The sequence below is a fragment of the Rattus norvegicus genome, chromosome 8 (assembly GCF_021556685.1).
Source record: "Rattus norvegicus strain SHRSP/BbbUtx chromosome 8, alternate assembly SHRSP_T2T, whole genome shotgun sequence".
NCBI lineage: Eukaryota > Metazoa > Chordata > Mammalia > Rodentia > Muridae > Rattus > Rattus norvegicus.
In genome coordinates, this window is record NC_141541.1 from 114427244 (window position 1) to 114449715 (window position 22472).

The window sequence follows — 22472 nt, forward strand, 5'->3', positions numbered from 1 at the left end:
CAACTCTCAAAACAGAATTGTTTACTGCTGAGCTATCATTTCTGAAGTAGAAAACATAAAATAAGGAGATCACAGAGAAACAAAAGCCAAGGGGTTTACAACTAGCGGAAAGTCTGCCAGTTGTTTCTTGTTTTGTTTGTTTCTATTTGTTTTTTAGGATAGCGCCTATTAAAAGGAAGGTATCCGTGATGCTTAATAAATGTGGGAGTAAAGCTAAGAGAAGGAAGGCCAGCCGTATAAAACAGTATGAACAACAAAACTGGGGCTGGCAAGATGGCTCAGGGGTGAAGTCCTCTTCCACAGGGCCCAGGTTTGGTCCCCAGGACCCACATGATCCTTTAACTCTAGTTACCGGGAATGCAACGCCTACTTCTGGCCTCCACGGGCACCTTCACACACCGGTATATGTTCAGGCATACACGCAAATACGAATCTTTTCTTTAATGTCTAATTGCTGGAACTTAACAAAATATAAGATGGGAATGAACTTCGGGGCCATGACTGGCAGCCTGGGAAGGGGCGGACTGTAAGGATCTTTGTATTGGGTGGATGACATCAGCTCAGTTAAACCCTACCAAGCTTGCACATTAAAAAGCACCAGTCAGGAAACGCTGTCCTCATTGTAACAGCATTGGCGCCAGACTAAGATGAGAGCAGATGAGAGAACTATTTGTGGTGGAGAAAGAGAAGGGGGGGTAAGAGAGGGGGTGAGTAAGAATAAAGGATACTGGCAAATATATACAAAGATGCATAATTCTACATACTAACTTGATTTCTTTAAAGAAGATTTATTTATTTTATATATATGAGTACACTGTAGCTGTCTTCAGACACACCAGAAGAGGGCATTAGATTCCATTACAGATGGTTGTGAGCCACCATGTGGTTGCTGGGAATTGAACTCAGGACCTCTGGAAGAGCAGTCAGGGCTCTTAACTGCTGAGCCATCTCTCCAGCCCCCTAACTTGAAATTTTTTTAAATGAATACTGTGAACTCTGTGAACTAAAGGATTCTTTTCTCACTCCAAGCCTCAGGGAACACTGTGAAAGAGGGGGTGGATAGAATATGAGAGGCAGAAGACAATGAGGAGCGCTGTAAAAAGCTGTCTTCCAGACCCAACAAGGCTGTTGTACCATGAACTCACGGCTACATGCACAAGACTGTTCTCAAACATCCCATCATGCATTGGAGAGACCACACCCTCCCACGAGAAGCCATATGGTTAATGTTGTGAGGTGAGAATCCCAGTCCTTATTGTAGCCACTGGAAAGCTGCCCTTGCTTGAATGAATAACCCCTACCCATGCTTATGCAGCCAACCCTGACTAAAAATAGTGGGCCACAAACAAAATGACATGAAAATAAGAAGGGGACTCAGGAAGAATCAGGGTTCAGTAGGGTGGTGGACATAAGAGAAGCTAATGGGGGTGTATGATCAAAGTACATTGTGTGTGTGTGTGTGTGTGTGTGTGTGTGTGTGTGTGTGTGTGTGTGTCTGCGCACGCGTGTGCGCTCCTGTGTATATGAAAAGTTCTTCAGTCTGGTCTGCCAATAAAAATAATTAAAGTTTTCCATTTTTTAAATAATCACTCTTGTGAAGTTTTATAATTAATTTTAAAGTATTGACATGAAATGTTTCTCAGAAAGGAGAGGGAAAGGTTTAATGAATTGAAAATGGTTGGTGAAAAGATCAGGAGCCAGACATGGTTAATCTCAGCACTCACGAGGCAGAGGTAGGCGGAGCTCTGAGCTCATGGACAGTTTGATCTACATAGCGAATTCCAGGACAGCCAGGACTACACAGTGAGACCCTGTCCTGATAGATTAGACAGACAGACAGACAGACAGACAGACAGACAGACAGACAGACAGACAGACAGACAAAAGGCAGGATGGTTTAGCAGGATTGTTGCCAATCCTGACTATCTGAATTCAATCCCCAGGACGGAAAAGATGAACAGACAGACGAATTCCTACAACCTGACCTCTAGCATGTATGCAGTGGCACACACACAGAAAATATAAACCAGTGTAGCGCCATTAGTTACCTGTTCTCCATCTAAGCCCTCAACACCTTCATCACCAGGGTTGCCCTGTGAAAAGGAAGGACAGAAGTTAGAAACAGGAAGTACCTGGCGGAGGTATGTTAATTTCCTTCCTAGTGTTTCTCTTTCAGCTGACAGAAGAGGACAGAGTTACTGAAACAATGTTAACACCATGTCCTATTATTGAAAAGTAACAATTTGGTCTTCTAAAACAGGAAGACATGTTAAAAAAAAAAAAGGTGGGGGGTGGTAAAAAAAAAAGGTAAGAAAGACTCTGGCAACTCTCGGCACTGCAGATGAGCAAGCCTTTTGCCAAACTGGATGAACTATTTCGAATGGATGTCACAATCTTATAGCTGGTCTGGGCCAAATCTGTAATCCCAGCTCTCAGGAATCTGAAGCAAGAGGATCAAGAGGTCAGCGAGCCTGGGCTACATAGTGAGACCCTGTCTTAGAACACACACACACACACACACACACACACACACACACACACACACACCACATCATCACCATCATCATCATCATCATCTCTTAAAGATAAACAATCAGAATTTTGTAAGTGAAATAAAAACTGTTTCGAACCTGGGAAAGAGTGGGCTCATCCCTGTTGTCCGCCCAAGTAAATCAAGCTTAAAGGAATCCTTTTTTAGACCCAAGTAAATTCAACCAGCACACAGTACCAAGCACATCAAGATCTTGAATTGGAATTGATGTGACGCGGTTTGCCAGAGGCTAAGGAAGTGATAGAAGGTTTCTGAACCCCTGAGTAAGATCAGCCCCACAGTCCTTGTCTGTCATATCCTATTGTAAACGCTCCACCACAGTAATGGAGAGGAACGGAGAGGGTGTGCAGTGTGTATTTCTGGAGCAAATAAATGAACAAATACATACTTTGATTCTGAATCAGGATTCAAAGTTCTTCGTTGACTGTGAGGACCACACTGCATCATTCCTCCTCCACATGTTGCATCCTGACCCCACTCCCCACCACACTTGGACGCAAGGCCAACTCTTTTTAGAGCATCATGTGATTCAAATGGCAGTTCAGTTACTATACAGCTCTCCAGGCTTAAAAATAATATATGTCACAATCTTTGAGCTTAAATATCTCTCTTCCAAATATCACACATCACCCAAGCTCTGCTTCCCTGCCTTAGAATCAGGTATTTCACTCAAGCCAGAGAACAGGGGATGGACTCGGTACTGTGTTTCCCAATGGAGCTGCCACCCAGGGCAAGGAAAGGGAAGATGGTCCTACCTTCTCTCCTGAAAATCCTCTTGCTCCCTAAAATTATGAAGAAAAAAATAATTAAGACCCAAAAGAGTGAAGTTACCACGGAAAAAAATTCAAAAACAAAAGACCTGCATGCTGCACTTACAACGGTCAAACTCACAATAGCCAAGCTAGGACGTCAACCTAGGTACCTATCAATGGAGGAACGGGCTTTGGTTTTTTTGTTATGTGTTTTGGTTTGGTTTGGTTTTCCTGTGATATAGATACACAATGAAATGTTATTTAACCATTTTAAAAGAAAGACGAAATATTCTATCACTTGGAACTGTAAGGCATTGTTAAATAAAATAAGCTAGACACAAAAAGACTAGGGGTTGGGGATTTAGCTCAGTGGTAGAGCGCTTGCCTAGCAAGCGCAAGGCCCTGGGTTCAGTCCCCAGCTCCGAAAAAAAAAAAAAAAAAGACTAGTAGTAGTACATCTATAGAAATTCTTAGGGGTTGGGGATTTGGCTCAGTGGTAGAGCACTTGCCTAGCAAGCGCAAGGCCCTGGGTTCGGTCCCCAGCTCCGAAAAAAAAAACAAAAAGAAATTCTTAAAAATAAAAATAAAAAATCAACCCAAATGTAGAATACTGATCACTGGAGGTAGGGAAGAGCAGAAAGCAGGGGGAGGGGCTTGGACTCAACTGGCTTTCCCTATATGCAGCTACTGAAATAAGACTTTATTCACAGATAAACTCCATGCATGTTAATCAAAACTAAGATAAAAAGAACTGAGGGCTGAGGATACAACTCAGTGGCAAAATGCTTGCTTAGTTCACGTGAGATCATGTGAGGTACAGTTCCAGATATGAGGGGGAGGGCTTCATGAGCTTTGTAAACCCTTGACTCATTTATAAAGTCAGGTCTCCTCACTTGAAGAAAATATACTGATTAGACAGAAATGAAGATCTCTCTCTGTTTGTCTGTCTCTGTCTGTCTCTGTCTGTGTGTGTGTGTCATCTCTCTGTCTCTCTGTCTGTCTGTCTCTCTCTCTCTCTCTCTCTCTCTCTCTCACTCTCTCTCTCTCTGCAGTGAATGTACTGGGAGATGCAGGGGAATGTTTTTGTGCACTGTGTATTCAAATGTTGATCTCAGCACCTGGAGATCTGGGTACAGTCAGGCTTTGGTGTATTGCCTTGTTCTGAAGCACCATCTCCTGACTCGGGATTTTGTAAGATATTGTTCTCCACCATCTTCTGATTGGTTAAAATGAAGGCCTGGACAGCCTATAGTTGGGCAGGAGAGGAAAAGGCAAGACTACTGTCCCCTGAGAGAGGGAGAAGGTCTCAAGTGGAATCCAGAGAGGCGCCATCTGGACACAAATGAAGAAGCAGGGTGAGACCAAGATGGCAGGTAATGGGTCACATGGCTGGGACATGGCTGGGACGTGGCTGGGAAGTAGGCCAAGCCAGCAGCAGTGTATTTCTTCTGAGCTTACTGAAGATGATCCTCCAATCCTGGAAGCTTCAGAACCATTTAATGCAACCATTTAAAAAAGAGGCATGCTGCTCATCTCTGCCTTAGCTGCTGAAATTCGCGATTCTCAAGCCTACCTTCCAACCATTAGCACCCTCAACTCTTGTCTTGATGGGATTTTTTTCCCTAGGACCAGCGCCTGCTCTCCCCAAATGTAGGTCAGGCTAAAGCTCTTGAGAATTAATTCCTCTTAGGACCAGCCCCCACTCTTTCCTGGTGGGATATGGAGTAGAGCCCAGCTCCCTCATGTCTGAGTGCATAAGGTTCGAGTTCAAGTTCAACACTGACCACCAGAGCTCCTGGGCACAGACTCGCTGCACCCACAGGCAAAATCTGATAGCTGTCTTTTTGGGTCCCTTTCCCCTGTATCTAACATCACTACTTCATTCTTGGGGTCTCCTGGGATCACCTCCCTGCAAACTCTTTGTAGGTTTTACTTCCAGGTAACCTTCAGTCTTGGGAGCTAAAATGGCATAGGTGTGATGAGAAATTATGATGTTTCCCCAACTCAAGGGATAAGAACAGGAAAGGCAAAGAAGCTCCAAGTTCAAGGTCACACTTACCTTAGGTCCTCTCACACCCGGACAACCTTCCTCACCTCGAAGTCCAGGAAGACCACGGGGGCCTCTTGGTCCCTGTGAAGAAAGACACGGGAAGATATTCGAGCAACTAACTCCATGCCCACTATGGTGGTTTGAGTACCCTTGGCTCATCATGGAGAGGGGACTATTAGAAGGCGTGGCCTTGTTGCAATGGGTGTGGGCTTTGACGGGTCCTAGTGCGCAGGCTCCACTCAGCGCAGAAAAAAAGCCTCTTCCTGGCTGCCTTCAGATCAAGATGTAGAACTCTCGGCTCCTTCTCCATCACCAAGTCTTCCTGATGACGCTATGCTTCCTTCCCATCGTGATGAGAATGGACTGAACCCTTGAAACTGTAAGCCAGCCCCAATTAAATGTTTTGTGTATAAGAGTTGCCTTGGTCCTGGTGTCTCTTCACAGCGTTGAGATCCTAAGACACCCACCAAAGCAATTCAAACCAGCAGTGATGCCCATCAAAGGGACCAGAACATAGTTTTATGCCTTCAGACACCTGACCAGATGTGACTGACCGACAAGGTCCTCAGATCATAAATTCATCAACTGGCCAAGCTGAAGCCCCAAATAAGAAGCAAAACGATATGCTTATCCCTACAAAACTTCAGAATTCAAACCTCAGATCTGTCTTAATAGTCCCTTCAGGCAGCTCAAACCGTGGTCTCACAGAGAACGAATTGTTTAACATTTTGTTGTCAGTGACACCCTTTCTGTCCCTAAGGTCCCTGTTTGTCACCTCACCTAAGCAGCTTATTTTGTTGAGATCACCTAGGCGTCCCCTTATCCTCACAGTGTTTGGGGAAATCTACTTTGCATATATCTTACTTAGGTTTGTTTGTGAGTAAGTGAGTAAGTGAGTGAGTGAGTGAGTGAGTGAGTGAGTGAGTGGGTGAGTGACAGAGTCTTGCTATGTAGCCCAGGCTAACACTGAACTTGTGATCCTCCTGCTCCCAAGTACTGAGATTATAAATGCATGACACCAAGACTGGTAAATGTTTTCTAATTTTTTTGAAGTTTATTATTATTGGGGTGTGTGTGTGTGGGGGGTGTGTGTGTGTGTGTACATATGCATGTATGTGCACAGGTGTAAGGTACTACAGCGAATGTGTGTAAGTCACAGGACACCTTGCAGGAGTTGGTTCTCTTTCCACTGTTGATTCTGGGGGTGAAACTCGGGTTGTGGGGGCTTACCCAGTGAGGCATCTCACTAGCCAACTTCCTTTTTTAATACATCAGAATCACCTGCTATGTTTTGAGTTTTACGTCAGTCTAGCATCTCAGCAGAGATGCCAGTCGCATGAAAGAAGATGCCACTCCTGAGGTGGCTCCTCCAACCTCAGTGTCTGGAGCCCCAAAAGGACTCAGCAGCCCAGCTGATACCCCAAACATGGAGAGACACCTGGCCTTTGAGCCCTTTTGGATTTTCTCACCCATGAGGTCAGTGAACATAACAAATCATTTTTCCTTTAATCCTGTACATGTTTCTGTGTCCATGTGTGTTCTGTGTGGGTGATGCACATCTGTCCCAAGGCCTGGTATGTAAGGAAGAAGACTATGTAAGGAAAAAGACAACTTTGCCTTCTGCCTCGTTTAACATGGAGTTTCTTGATCTTAGCTGCATATGAACCCCTGGGACCTCAGGTGTGCACACTACAATATCTAGCTTTGTATGAGTTCTGGGTTCCAGACTTAGGTTATCATGCCTGCACAGCAAGCACTTTACCCACTGGGCCATCTCCTCGGCCTCAGAACATTAGCTCACACCACTGAGTGGGAGAGCACATCTGAGAGAGGTATGGTAACTGGAAGAATAAACTGTCTGTTCCTAGACATGTTCAACTCGAACATACAAATGTATGTTCACACCTCTGACAGCATTCCACCCACAAAGTTATCTCTGGCATTGAGCAGGAAAACTGGAGTATTTTTAGAAAAACAATATTCAGAGCTGTTCAGAGGACAACACACAGTGAAGTCATCTTCTTGTGTAAGAAACTGCACTAAACACAAAAGAAAGTTGGAGAGATGACTCAGTGGGCAGAAAGACCCTGATGAGCAAACCTGATCTGAGTGCCAGTTTTTTGTTTCTTTCTGTTTGTTTGTTTGTTTGTTTTCTGTTTTTTCTTTTGGTTTTATTTTGGTTTTTGTTTTTCCATCTTCAGTTGTCTCTGATGCAGCTTATATGAAGATAATTGTTCTGTTAACAGAATACCACTGTGCAATTTCAAGAAAAAAATATTTGCAGTTGTTTTGTTGACATTCTGAATGCTTCTAAGTAAATACAATTTTTTTTATTAAAAAAAAAAGCCCAATGCTGTGGTGGGAATCTATGATCCCAGTACTCATGTAGTGAGACAAGAGGCAGAGACAGAATGTCTGGAGTCGTCCAAACCACTTGGCCTAGGTCTGCAATGCATAAGCAAAAGAGATCCTGCCTCAACAGCATGGACAAAGAACACATTCCTGAAAGTGACCTCCATGCAACACATGCACGAGAGCATGCACAAACACACACACGCACACGCACACACACACTGGCTAACACTGTTCTATCAACTACAATAGTCCCAGACACAGTGATAACCAAGTTCTTAAAAGATGTCTGCTCCAAAGAGAAATGTGCTGCACATGAAAATAGCAGATGTGGAAGACAAAGTATATTTAAAAGATACATTGTAGATTCATATGTTATATCTTATGAACTGTGGTGACGTTCAGGTATATTGAATGAACGAAATGCATTATCAAAACAGGCTCCATCTGTTGGATCTTCCTTAAAGTGCTACAATAAAACTTAAAACTCTAAATGCCCCTTATATTTCTAACTCTGTCACTGAAGTCGATAAAGCCATCTTGGCTATTATGATATTAGAAAAACTGAGAACAAACCTATTCCTACCCAACCAAGACTTGAGCAGTCATGGTCTGAGATCCAAGAGCCCTGAATGAGCTGGATGGACTTTGCGCATATCTAATGTGGGCCCAGTGCACTGGTCCACCCCACACCTATAAAAAATAACATTTAAAGGATATTTTAAATGTCTTCAAATATCAGGAGGTATATTTTTGCTAGTTCTAAATGAAATAGCGAAAACTCACTTCAGTGAGGCTGCACTTAATGAAGAAGGGGTGGGGATGGGCTGAGTGATTCTCCCAAAACTGCAGGGTAGATTGGTTTACACAAGTCTTGGCAGCTACGTGTTGCCTTTAATTTCTGCTTATCAGACAGTGTAGATGTTTAAAATAACAGGCAGAGGGGCAGGATGGATGGTTCGGCGGTTAGGATCACTGACTGTTCTTCCAGAGGACCTAGGTTCTGTTCCCAACGCCCACGTGGCAGCTACGACTGCCTGTAACTCCAGTACCAGAGGATCTGACAGTCTTTTCTGGCTTCTGTGGATACCAGGGACAGATGTAGTGTACAGATACATCTGCAGGCAAAATACTTTTACACAAATAAAAATTTTAAAAAACAGGTGAAGAAAGAAAATGTCTACATTTGTATGTACAAAGGGTATTTTTCCCAATTACACTCCAGTGTTATTTTCTCCCCCCCTCCTTCTTCCTCCCTCCTTCCCCTCACCCTTGGAGGAAACATCTTTATTTTAACTTATTTACTTTATACTACATCCCAATAACAGTGTCCCCTCCCTCCTTTCCTCCCAGTCCTTCCCTCGCTTGTTCCCCACATCCTCCTGTCCTGCCTTTCTCCTCATAGATACCAATACCTTGGCATATCAAGAAGAACTAAGCAACCCAGTTAAGGAAAAGACAGGCAACAGAGTCATAGAAAGCCCCTGGTCCAGCTGTTAGTCCCGCATGAAGACTAAGCTGCACATCTGTCACATGAGTGCCAAGAACATAGGTCCATCCCATGATCGCTCTATTTGGCAGTGCAGACTCTGTGAGCAGCTGTGGGCCTCCATTGTCATCTTCTATTTTAACTCTCATTTTTCCCCAGAGTGAGGTGGAAGGAAAAGCTCCACAGGAAGCAGTCCCAGGCAAGCCAAGAGGCAGAAGTGGCTACGCAAGCCCAGCGGCCTCCTAAAAGCCGTGTGTGTGTGTGTGTGTGTGTGTGTGTGTGTGTGTGTGTGTGTGTGTGTGTGAAACAGTGTGCTTTCCGCGCTGACACTTTTTGTTTTGTCAAATACGTTCAGATTTCATACAGTGAGGTATTGTGCATATTAACACTTAGTGGGGTTTTTGTCATTAAGAAATAAGTAAATAAAAAAAACTCTCAGTTTTAACTTGGAGTAGGTATCAGGAAAATAAAACCCAAAGCTGGGAAAAACTGAGGGATAGAGTAACTTGCCTATGAACAAGGTCCTAGGTTCAATCCCCAACACCACACACACACACACACACACACACGATATGTATATATATGTGTATATATATGTATATATATATATATATGATCCTCAGTTATTGTTAAGAACATAAAGACTGAAGGATGAGGAACTAGAGAGTCACAGACAAGAAGCTATAAACTCAATTTTGAGTGAGTATGTTCTGGGCTCTAATAGACAGCATGCCGGCCATAGTTAGCACACAGTACTAGCTGCTCAAAATTCTCTGAGGAGGCTGCTCCGAGGCTGCTCCGAAATGTTCGCACGGCACACCAGGAAAAGTGCTGACTGTCACGTGGCCAGCCTGCCAGTGGCCTCGACTGTATGTTGATCTCACAGCACACACCTATATGAAAACATCCAGCTTACACACCTCAGGGAACGCAGTTCTGTCTGTCAATTAAATCTCAAAGTAGGAGAGTGTCTTGAGACCAGAAAGCCTGACAACCAGGGCTGTGCCTGCAAATCCCGGGGCGAAGTTCTTTAAACCCATGGAATTCATGTGTCTTCCTGGTGCTGTTGCTGTTATGGGATGAAGATGGCCCACCACGTTCCGCCCCCCTGCCTTATGGTTCTCTCTCTAACATCCATTCTTGCCCACTGATAAACAAATGGTACATCTTTCTCTTGAAGCACATCTGGGGTTGGGGTGAGATAACCGGGGTTTTGTGCCAACCTTAGGTGGTTCACCGTAATTCCAGAACCTTTGATGCCACTCAAGAAAGAACTGACTGGCTGGGTTATATATTAAGGATGGACTTGGTCTCCCTTCAGCTCATCTTGCTGCTCAAGTCATAATCACGGAGGCTTGATAACAGTGACAAATCTCCTTGGTGGTTTAGCCAATGGTTAACAAGTAAGAGAGGGGACAAGAGAGGAAGAGAGGCTGAGAATAGGGAAAGATTCAGTACTCACATGGTCTCCGTCTTCACCAGGATGGCCGGGGAGCCCGTCCAAACCCCTCTCTCCCTGAGAAAACAGGAAACTGAAATAGGTAACTCGGACTCTAGACTCTTCATCATTTCTCAAGTCTATGCAAAATAATTGCTACTATTGTCTCCCTACGTCCACGTGTTATTAAAAAAAAATCTAGGAGCTACTGGAGGAAGTGCATGGAAATGGAGACCCTTGGCCTGTAGCACAGGGAGAATGGGAATACTTGTGTCTACTCATCAGATTACTGCCGTGCGCACACAATTATTTTTAAGCCGTTCTATGATGAAATCAAACTGAGACCAGTTCCTAGTTTAAATTTTACAGGAGAAAAAAGCCTCATTCCTAAACGGGTCTTTGACCTTACTTTTAAAACAATCTGCAGGGTCTGGAGAGACGGCTCACAGTTCCGGCAACCACATGGTGGTTCACAACCATCTATAATGGGATCTGATGCCCTCTTCTGTCTGGCATGCAGGTAGAGAACTCATATACATAAAATAAATAAATCTCAATAATAAAAAAAAAAACAAAACAATCTGCCAAGCTCAGGCTTTGGATTACTCGTGAGAGAGGGTTTATTTCTGACTCAACTGTTTAGTCTTTTTTTTTTTTCAGTTTTAAGCTTAAAACCTGTATCATCCTAAGGAATGTCGGCTTGCCATTTAAAAGGTAGGTTTGTTTATTTGGCCTAAAATTCACCAATGAAATCAGTGAGGCGTGTTTTATTTGTCAATACAACCAAGCGCTCGGTTCCAACCAAGAAGGAAAGTCAGCCTTTTCTAACCTTCCAGATGCTAGCATTGGAGACTTGGTGACTCAGTTGGTCTGATGTTAAAGAACGTGAAAGAGAACCTAACTTCAGTCTTCACAGGACTCAGGATGCAGCTCAGTTGGCAGGGCGCTTGCCTGACATGAATGAAACCCTGGGTTCAAGGCCCAGCACGGCACAGACCAAGCATGGTGATGCTGCCGCTAACCCTGGTACTTGGGAACTGAAGCCGAGAGAATCAAAACATCAAGGTCATATTCAGCTACTTAAGAAGGTCAAGACCTTAGCTCAAAAACAAAACAAAAATCAGTGTGTGTTCTGCACTGCTTCACATTGATCAGACTGCCCTACAAACCCGTTAAGAACTCATCCCGGCGGTTGAAGAGACGGCTCCCAGGTTAAGGGAGCAGACTGCCTTCGGTGACGATTCAAATTCCGTTCCCAACACCCACAACGGATGGGATGAGACCGTGTCTTGCAGCCTCTGCAGGCACCAGCTCTTGTCTGCACACACCCATACATAGGCTCCACACCTATACATAGACTCAGGGGCGTACATACAACTAATAAAAACGTTAAACCTTTAAAATTAAAAAAACAACCCTCCTTCCAGCCAGGGATAGTGGCGCACACCTGTGATTATCTTCAGCTCAAGGACACCTTAGCTGCCTGGAGAAGAGGGAACCTGGAGCCTGGCCAGCCCTGAATACCTGAGGAACATGTCCATGAGCTATTCTTCCTTCTGTGTGCTAGGGACTAACTTTCCTGACAGTCGGGTCAGAATTAACACAGATGAAAGTCAACCGCTGCCTGACAAAGTCAAATGCTGTGAAAAGAATGTTAGAAGAGGGAAAAGGAATTGACTGTGAAGGAAAGAAGGAAAGGGAGGGAAAGGAAGGGGAAGGAAGGGAAGGGAAGAGAAGGGAAGGGAAAGGGAAGGGAAGGGAAAGGGAAGGGAAGGGAAGGGAAGGGAAGGGAAGGGAAGGGAAGGGAAGGGAAGGGAAGGGAAGGGAAGGGAAGGGAAGGGAAGGAAAGGAAAGGAAAGGAAAGGAAAGGAAAGGAAAGGAAAGGAAAGGAAAGGAAAGGAAAGGAAAGGATGGGATGCTGGACAGATTAAATCATTGCAAAGAGGGTTAAGGTAGAGCACTTGCCTAGCAAGCGCAAGGCCTTGGGTTCAGTCCCCAGCTCCGGGAAAAAAAAAAAAACAAACTTTGCAAAGTGGAGACTCCTATGCCGAGGTGGGCTCTGTGACTGTATTTGTCAAATAAGCCTGAGGAGGGGCATGGCCCAGCAGGTGAAACAGTTGCCCTCAAGCTCGAGGCCCTGACCTTGAGTTTCAGCATCTGGGTTGCTGGGTGTACCAGCACATGCCTGCAATCTCTGCACGGGGTGGGGAGGTGGGGTGGCAGGGTGTAGCAGGGGGAGCGGGCAGGGGTGAAAAAGGAGATCTCCACAGCTCGCTGGCCAGTCAGCTGACCTAGCCAAATGGGAAAACACTGGGTTCAGAAAAAGACTTTCTCAACGGTTAAAAGTGAGTAAACTGATAACCTGGGCTGGACATAGTGCACATCTTTAAGCCCAGCACTTGGAAAAGAGAGGCAGGCAGATCTATGTGAGTTCAAGGCCAGCCTGGTACACAGAACAAGCTCTAGGCCAGACTACATAGTGAAACCCTTTCTCAAAAAAGAAAAGGAAGGAAGGAAAGGAAAAAGAAAAAGAAAAATGAAATAAAAAACAAAGTAAGAACATATGACCTGAATTTGGTCCCTAGACCCACATGGCAGAGAGACATGATTCAAAGATTGTCCTCCAACCTCCACATGAACACTGGAGCCTGCACGTGTGCACTTACACATGTGCACAAGTAAATAAATGTAGTAACAAATTAAATTTAGAAAATTAAGACAGAACTTCTTATGGCAGAAAGAACAGATGATGGTGAAGTAACACAGGAGTCCAGCTTCCAAACATCTTTTCGTACTGTACAGTTTGAGGAGAGCGTTGTCCACTCTCAGAACTTCAGGGTCACGTAAAATAACAAGGCCCTCAATGGTTTGCTAGGACTGTGGGACTAGAAAGAAGGCTGTAAGGACAGAAGAGTGGGTGTGCATTGGGTACTGAGTGTCACCTCTCTCCCTTCCCCATCCTCATCCAGGAATTCTTACCTCCTTCCCGAGACTCCCAGGGTCACCTCTGACCCCATCATCTCCATAACATTTGGCACACATGTAACAGCATGCCTTCTCCACAATTGTGTCCTGAAACACAGAACCTGTGTCACATATGGTGTTTCCTTCTGGGTCACATTACACACTAGACAGGCAACGTTCTCCCCCGACCCCCATCCCATCCTCTACAAGTTTTCAAAATCGTCGTCATCGTCGTCGTCATCGTCATCATCGTCATCATCATCATCGTCGTCATCGTCATCGTCATCATCGTTGTCATCGTCATCGTCATCATCGTTGTCATCGTCATCGTCATCATCGTCATCATCATCGTCGTCGTCGTCATCAGGACCAAGTGAAGAGCAAAACTTTGGAAGGGGACTCACAAGTTGCTTCAGTAAGACACTTGGGAGGGATGGCAGGCTGGAGCTCAGAGGCTGCCTGTACGCAAACCCTCTGCCAAACTCCAGCTCCTGCAGCTCTTCTAACTTGTGTACGCCTCCCAGGCCGATGACCAGGAGTCCGGAGAGCCCTTCAAAAAGTCAACAGTGAAGTTTACTACCCACCTTTAGAACCCATCTGTCTCTGTCTCTGCTCCAGTTGGTCACCCATGGTCCCACCACTGCCACATCCTCAGTCTGTCTCATCTCAAGCTGCATTTTTTGTTAAAATCAAAACAAGTTCCCAGACCAGGTAGGGTGGCTTACATGTGCAGCCCCACAACATGCGAGCTGAGGCAAGCAGATCAGGAGTTCGAGGCCTGCTTGGGCTGCAGGAACAGTTTGAGCTGCTGAGACTCAACAGTTTGAGCTATACAGTGAGACACTCACAGGAGAAGGATGAGGAAGGGAGAGGCAGGGAGGGGAAAGAAGAAAATACAATTAGCCTTCTTTTTCACCACTGTTGGTGTTGTTTGGTTTGATTCAGTTGGTTTGTTTCATAGAGATTCTACTTATGTAGCCCTGGCTGGCCCAATGTTTTTTCAAAATAGCCCAGGCTAACTTCAAACTATCAATGGTCATTCTGCCTTTCCTTCAAATGCCATTTTTTTGTTTGAGGTTTATTTATTTTTATTTTGTATGTATGAGTATCTGCCTGAATATATATGTACATGCACCACATATAGAACTCACGGAAGCCAGAGAAGGTGTCAGGACTCCCAGGACTGGGGTTACAGATGGTTGTAAGCTGTCATGTGAGTGCCTGAAATTGAATCTGAGCCCCCTAGAAGAACAGCCAGTGCTCTTTACCACGGAGCCAGCTCTCCAGGCCCTGCAGTGCCTTTCTTGCACAGTTACATCCTTCTAAACCCACCCCTGAAGGTGACTGGAAGTTTGCTTTTGGAAAATATGTCAAGGGTGACTGGTGAAATGGAAACCAAGTCACTTGTTGCCAAGTCTAACAACCTGAGTTCAATCCCCAGACCCACATGGTGAAAGAGAGCACTGATCCCCACATGGGGTCCTCTGACCTTTACACGTGTGCCATGTGTGTGTTTCCATGTACATACATGCACATACGTGAATGAAAATGAGGACACGACTGCTCCAGGGTATGACTGAAGAGAAGGAATTAACTGTGGATATGAAGGAGAGAACAGCCAGAGGCATCCGGGAGGGTCCAGAATGAACCAGACCATGAGGGGAGAGAGAGAAGGAGAGAGAAGGAGAGAGAGGAGAGGGCAAGACAGGAGCCAAGGACCAAGAGAGCACCAGAGGAACCAAGAACAGAACCAAGAAAGGGGAGGCCCAAACAGGCCGAGAATGGGTGGATTGTATAGGATTGTATAGGATTATATAAGATAGAATAAGAATTAGAAGCTGGAGAAGGGAAGCCCAGTGCTGGGCAGGAGAGGGTTAGGGTAGGGTTGGTGTGAGAATTGTTGGGAGAAGGCACAGGTACTGAGTGAGATTTGCCCCAAGCTTCTTGGGGACCTGACAGTGTGCACACACATGAATACATGCAAGTAAACAAAAGTTAAAATGAATAAATAATGTCTAGGGGTGTGGATGTAGCATGATGATAGGACACCTGCATAATATACACATGATCTCCTCAATAGATATAGATAGATAGATAGATAGATAGATAGATAGATAGATAGATAGATAGATAGATAGATAGATAGATTTGCAAAGGATTGTATAGGGCTGTATGTGTGTGTGTGTGTGTGTGTGTGTGAGAGAGAGAGAGAGAGAGAGAGAGATACATATGTGTGTGTGTGTGTGTGTGTGTGTGTGTGTGTGTGTGTGTGTGTGTGTGTGTGTATCCCTGGTAAAGAAAAAAGGGAAGGACAATTCTGGTAATCATATGATTGCTTATAAATTTTCTGATCCCCTTCTTGAGGTTGCATGGTAAGATTACAGTTCTAAGTTTTAGATTTTGTTTTAATTTTATATGCATGAGTACTTTGCCTACATATATGTCTGTATACCAAACACATGCCAGGTGCCCTCAGAGGTCAGAAGAGGGATTTCTAGGATCCCCTAGAACTGGAGTTACAGGCAGTCGTGAGCCACCATGTGGGTGCAGGGAGCCACGCCCAGATCCTCTGGGAAAGCAACAGTGCTCTTGACCACTCTTCCCAGACCTAGGACTTCACTTCTTGAGGAAAATTATAAGCTTCAGTGAGTCCGGATTCCTTACCTTGAAAGATGTGTTAAGTTCAAAGTGGTAGTGTTGCTCCAGCAAATAAGATGTGAACAGAAGTGACACATGTCACTCCCAGGAACAACTCTTAGGGACAGTGCACAATTCTGCCATTTCCCCAGACACACTGGTTAAAAAGTACCCAAGAGCCTGAGCAGTGAGCAGGGAGTGCATACTCTGACCACCTCGAGCCATGAGATTTGAGGGCTGTGTGCATTTGGACAGAACTTACCTATTAATGAAATAGACACTAAAAGAGCAGCAGAGTCTGCTCACACAAGACCGGATGGACAGAAGTGTTTAAGAAATCCCACCAGGACTCTCTTGCTCTTGCTCTAACTCTTTGCTCTCATGCCCTCTTCCTCTTCGTCCCTTCTCTTCCCACTCCCCTCCCCGCTTCCCTACACGTGCCCATAGCCGGCCTCCTTTGTTCCTCCCCTTTTCTACTCTTCTTCTCTCATTAAACCTCTCCACGTGGAAAAAAAAAAAAAGAAATCCCACCAGGAATTGCTGTGTTTGTTGAATGTCATGACAAGTATTACTGTGGATATTTTGATCAGTAAACGTCATCATATACACAGTTAGCTTTTTGCTATGAGCAAGCCACTGACAATCCTATACATACCACACTTATGCCTTAAATATACATTCTTGGTAATTGCTAGGAGTGGAAGATGCCTCCACATCCCCAACTCACACAAAGGACACTGGGCCTCATATCAGCCCTCTGGAACCGTGCTCCACCCACTAGGGCAGTTGGTGTCCTGGAGTCTATCCCCACCTGAGGCATAAGGGGTCTCAGCCTAGGTAGGAGGGGCCAGTCCATTCAGGGCATGGACCTACTTACCTCCACTGCGAAGGAGCTCCGAGGTTCTCCTCAGCCTCTCTAGGTCTTCATCAAGTCCGTCTGTAAACACTAAAAGGACCTGCGGGAGCAGAGGTGAGGTAGTGAGAAAGTAAGAGAGTGAAGCAAAGAGAGCAGGAAGAATGGAGGAAACAAAAGAAAGAAGAAAAGAGAATGAAGAAGCATATGCTATAAATTGCACAATTCTTTTTTATTTTTTACTTTATTTATATGAATATATATTATAAATATATTTTTATTGTTATTTATTTTATATTTTAATTTATATATAATTTCATATAAGTTATATATTTATATATAAACATATATAAGTATATATTATACATATATATATGTATATATATTGGTTTTTCACCAGAGGGGAGTGGGTTTTGAAACAGTCTAAACTATTCACCTAAAGCTACTTTACAAAAGTTGTCTCCTCCATCTCTTATCCATTCAAAACTACCGAAGTGCCATTAACCAGAGGAAAGAAGGCAGGTAGGGGACATCGTGAATGGAGAAAAAAAAACTGAGTGTAAGTCTGATTTATACTATTTAGGGGGCAGTGGGAAGACAGAGGAGGCTTCATGGGTGGGCTTGGGCTTGTTCAAGGTAATGATTAGAGAAATAAAAGTTTAGCTCTGAATAGCTGTGAGTGAACATAAGAAACTAGGGAGTCGTACAGCATCTTCTAAATGTCTTAAGAATGAATAGTGCAAGTAGGTCGTGGTGGTGGCCCACCCCTTTAATTCCAGCACTGGTAAGGCAGAGGCAAGTGGAGCTCTGTGAGTTCAAGGTCAGCCTGGGCTACATAAAGAGACCCTGACTCAAACAAACAAGCAAAAGAAGGAATTAAGCCATAGAAGGATTTGGATAATTAACCAGGAGGCAGCTGGAAGACAGGGCTTTACTCTTTGGTCCCTCTTTGTTTAGCACAGAGGCTTGATAAAGACATCCCCAATGAATGGAAATCAGCTCTTGTCAGTACTGTTGGCTTCAGTTACAAAAGCTTTTTTATCCTACCCTGTCCCATAGCCTGGGTCCTAGGCATGTAGTACCTTTACGTTAGCAGAAGACGAGTGGATGGCAGTCTCTCCCAGGGACTTCAGAAAGTCTACATTCAGTCGGTTGTTCGCAGAACCCTGTTGCACCAAGAACTTCTGGACCGTCTCATCGTTGTATTTCTCAAAGCCCGAGTCAAAGACAGGCCGACTGCTGGATCCTGGAACCACGTAGCGGAACCTCGGCTCCATCTGGCCAGGAGCCTCGCAGCTGATGTTAGAGAGCAAGGCCAGCTGTTGCAGCAGCCCGGGCAGAAACCTTCCAAGTTCCTGCTGAGCTCGCCCTGAAGAAGTTGAGGTATCAACTCCTACAGACAGATCCATGCTGCAGCCTTTGAAAATGGAAAAGCAAGATCAGTTGCCTACACCTGCAGAAGATGGTACCCAGGAAAGAATGCCCTACAGATAACTCCCAGAAGTCCAAACTTCAATAATGGTGGGTTAAGTTTGGGGAGTTATTTGTTACATAGTAGAAGCTAACTGATACAAAGTACACAGTACCATGCCTTTGTCCTTAGAGATCCTACTTCCTCTGCCTCAAGCCTCTTTCCCATGCAGCTGATTGACATATCCAAATCCTCACCCTCCTCCCAAGTGTTCCATTTTTAGCTGCACCTCCTCCTATCAAGCACTTAACATCCTGTGCATCTATTGAGGCTTTACTTAGTCTCCTCTTCTACTAAACAGGGGTTCCTTGAGAGTGGGAACCATGGCATCTACTCTCCCATGACCTAATCCATCACTGATGTCTGACAGGTATGGGGGCCTATAAATAAGTCTTGAGCCACCTTCGGCCCTGGGAATTTTCTTCCTCGTCTACCTGCCCATACATCAGCCATGTTTGGGTGTGGGGGACACTAATAGAAAAGGTCAGAACTGAATGGTATCCTCTGTTTTCTGTTTCTTCTGCCTGAAAAACTGTAAGGCCCTCTGGAGAAACTAAATCTAGAATCCGAAGTCCCACTGGTATTTCAGGCTATAATTAGTGTATAATAAGCCCATTTATGAAATTCCACCGAGAAAGCAAAATTGATGCTCACAGATAGCATCTAGTGTAGAATGTAGATGGATGAGTAACTCAGCAACCACAAAAGAGCTAGTACTATTAATTATTAATTATTCCAATGGGGCAGTACATAGTTAAAACTACTTCAGACAAGCTAGATTATAGGGTCATTTCTTCCTCAAATCTTCATACATGAGGCTAGCAGGATGGCGAAGCAGGTAAAGATGCTTGCTGTCAATCAAGCCAGAGGACCTGAGTTTCAGGCCCTCATGATGGAAGGAGAACAAACTGCTGTGAGTTATCCTCTGACTATACACACACACAAACACACACACACACACACACACACACTTACACACCCATACACCACACATACACACACACCACACATACACACACACCACACATACACACACCATACACAACATACACACACACTCGCATACATACAACATATACTCACACTCACCACACCACACACACACACAACCATACACACACATACACATACACTCACATACATACAACATACACACTCACACTCACCACACCACACACACACACTCACACATACAACCATACACACACATACACACACCACACACACACAACATACACACACACACGCACACTCACAAATACAACACATATGTACACACACATTCACACATATTCACACACATACTCACAATTCATACACACACCACATACACCACACACACTCACACACTCACACATACATACGCAACATACACATACACACACCACACACAACATACACACACACATACAACATACACACACACCACACCACACCACACACACTCACATACACACATACAACATACATACACAGTCACACACATACTCACAACACACATATACACACCACACACACACTCACACATACACACACATACACACAGACACATACATACAACATACACACTCACACTCACCACACCCCATACACACATTCATACACACTCACACACACACATACTCATACACTCACACACATTCACACACATACAACACACATACACCACACACACATTCACACATACACACACTCACACACACACACACTCATACACTCACATACATACTCACAACATATGTACACCACATACATTCACACATACATGCACACTCACACACACACACACACACACTCACTCACACACTCACACTAAATGTTATTATTTAATCTTCATTCATTGGAATACCTGACTCAATTAGAAAAATTAAAACTACAGATTAGGGGATTTAATTTGGGGAGGAATAAGTATATAGTTGGCCCTTCACCTATAAAATATTTCCCCAGAATCTGAGATCCAGGGCTGGGTGTGAGAGCATCCTCCAGTAGCCTTGGTCTGACGCTAACACAGTGAAGAGTGTCCTTCAAGTTCACAAAATGGCAGTTTCACAGATATAAATGCCATTTCTATGTTAGACCCAATTTTACACAAGAGAGCTTTTCCTTTGTCAGTATGGTTATTATTGTGTTTCTGATTTACATCCCCCTAGAACTTTCTCAGCCGGCTTCATTCCATAATTAACAAAGGCCGTTTTCTTTCTTGTTAATGGAGAGGGTTGGATCTTGGCAGGCAATCTCCATGGTCTTTTTCAGCTTTGTGACTCTAGATTTCTGTAATTAATTAGTTCCTGGCTGTTATTAAAGGGCCTGGTCCAATCTCATCAAAAAGTTAGAAGAAAACCTGGAAGGAGAAAGAATTCCAATCCAACTGAAAAAAAAAACACGGAAAGAAAAGGTGGGTGTTGTTCACCTGCAAAGAAAGAAAATACAGGACTTCCATACCTGAAGAATCTGAAATACAGTGTATGAGGCATCCCAGTATCCTTGCTTTTGTGTTCTGCTTTGCACTTTTGGGGTCTGTGTGGTTTGGTTTGGCCTGGTTTGTTCTGTTTGAGGCAAGCGTGCTCTACCCCCGAAATGCCCCTTAGCCTCCATCTTCGCAGTAACTGCCCCCATGTTTCTTGTAAATGACTTCCAAGTTCACTGGGCTACTGCAGTGATCATCTCGAAGCAGCATAAGCAAAAACACTAGTTTACTACTTCACAAAAAAAAAAAAAAAAAACAGATTCTTCAAGCTTTAATAGGATACATGGAGGGTTAGCTCCACCCACAGTTGCCAGGCAACAGCAAGATAGGCCTGGCTTACTATAAGGGAGCTGTCTGCCCCCTCCTCTCTCTCTTACTGTCCTAACCTCTCTGACTCTCTTCTCTTCCTGACTCCTTTCTCCCTCTCTCTCCTCCTCTCTCTCTTACTGTCCTAACCTCTCTGACTCTCTTCTCTTCCTGACTCCTTTCTCCCTCTCTCTCCTCCTCTCTCTCTTACTGTCCTAACCTCTCTGACTCTCTTCTCTTCCTGACTCCTTTCTCCCTCTCTCTCCTCCTCTCTCTCTTACTGTCCTAACCTCTCTGACTCTCTTCTCTTCCTGACTCCTTTCTCCCTCTCTCTCCTCCTCTCTCTCTTACTGTCCTAACCTCTCTGACTCTCTTCTCTTCCTGACTCCTTTCTCCCTCTCTCTCCTCCTCTCTCTCCTACTGTCCTAACCTCTCTGACTCTCTTCTCTTCCTGACTCCTTTCTCCCTCTCTCTCCTCCTCTCTCTCCTACTGTCCTAACCTCTCTGACTCTCTTCTCTTCCTGACTCCTTTCTCCCTCTCTCCCCTCTCCCGCTAAATTGAACTAAATGGGTCTCACACATGCATGCACACTTGCACACACATATACACATGCATACACACATGCTCACCCACACACATGTGCATTCAGGGATATTCGTTGGGAAGGAGAGTGGGTTCATCAGGAGTGGAGGGAGTGCAAGGGATGGTGGCATAAAAATGGGATGGTGGCATAAAAATGATTGATATGCATTAGATACATGGATAAAATCTTCAAAGAGTAATTAGTCAATTAATGTTTAAAATGAAGACCCCTATCCTGACTTCACAGTCTTCATTTTAACACTGTCCCAGATGATTCCAACATGTTTAAGTTTTTAAGACTTTGTCATGCTATATTATACTGCATCAAAAGGTACAACAGTGGCCCAGCAAGGTGGTACACACACCTTCAATCCCAGCACTCAAGAGGCAGAGGCAGGTGGATCTCTGGAGATCAAGGCCACCCTGGTCTACATAGCAAGTTCAGGGCCAGCCAGGGATGCATAAAGAAGCCCTGTCTCAAAAGATTAATAAAATAAAAGGCACCACACAGACTGTAGAACCATCTGCCTTGAGGATGAAGGTCACAGGTAGAGCATGT

At 44.5% G+C, this 22472-nt stretch overlaps 1 protein-coding gene across 3 annotated transcripts in view; it reads right to left on the reverse strand.

Moving 5' to 3' along the window:
- Positions 1 to 22472, reverse strand: part of Col6a4 (collagen, type VI, alpha 4) — a 116714-nt gene that overhangs the window by 60027 nt on the left and 34215 nt on the right. For all 3 annotated transcript variants that reach the window (XM_087562328.1, NM_001412226.1, XM_087562329.1), the window contains 8 exon segments: positions 18169 to 18503; positions 17111 to 17189; positions 14001 to 14146; positions 13612 to 13704; positions 10657 to 10710; positions 5363 to 5434; positions 3307 to 3333; positions 2049 to 2093 (listed from right to left, as the gene is read on the reverse strand). In XM_087562328.1, coding sequence (XP_087418454.1) covers positions 2049 to 2093; positions 3307 to 3333; positions 5363 to 5434; positions 10657 to 10710; positions 13612 to 13704; positions 14001 to 14146; positions 17111 to 17189; positions 18169 to 18503 — 851 coding nt within the window.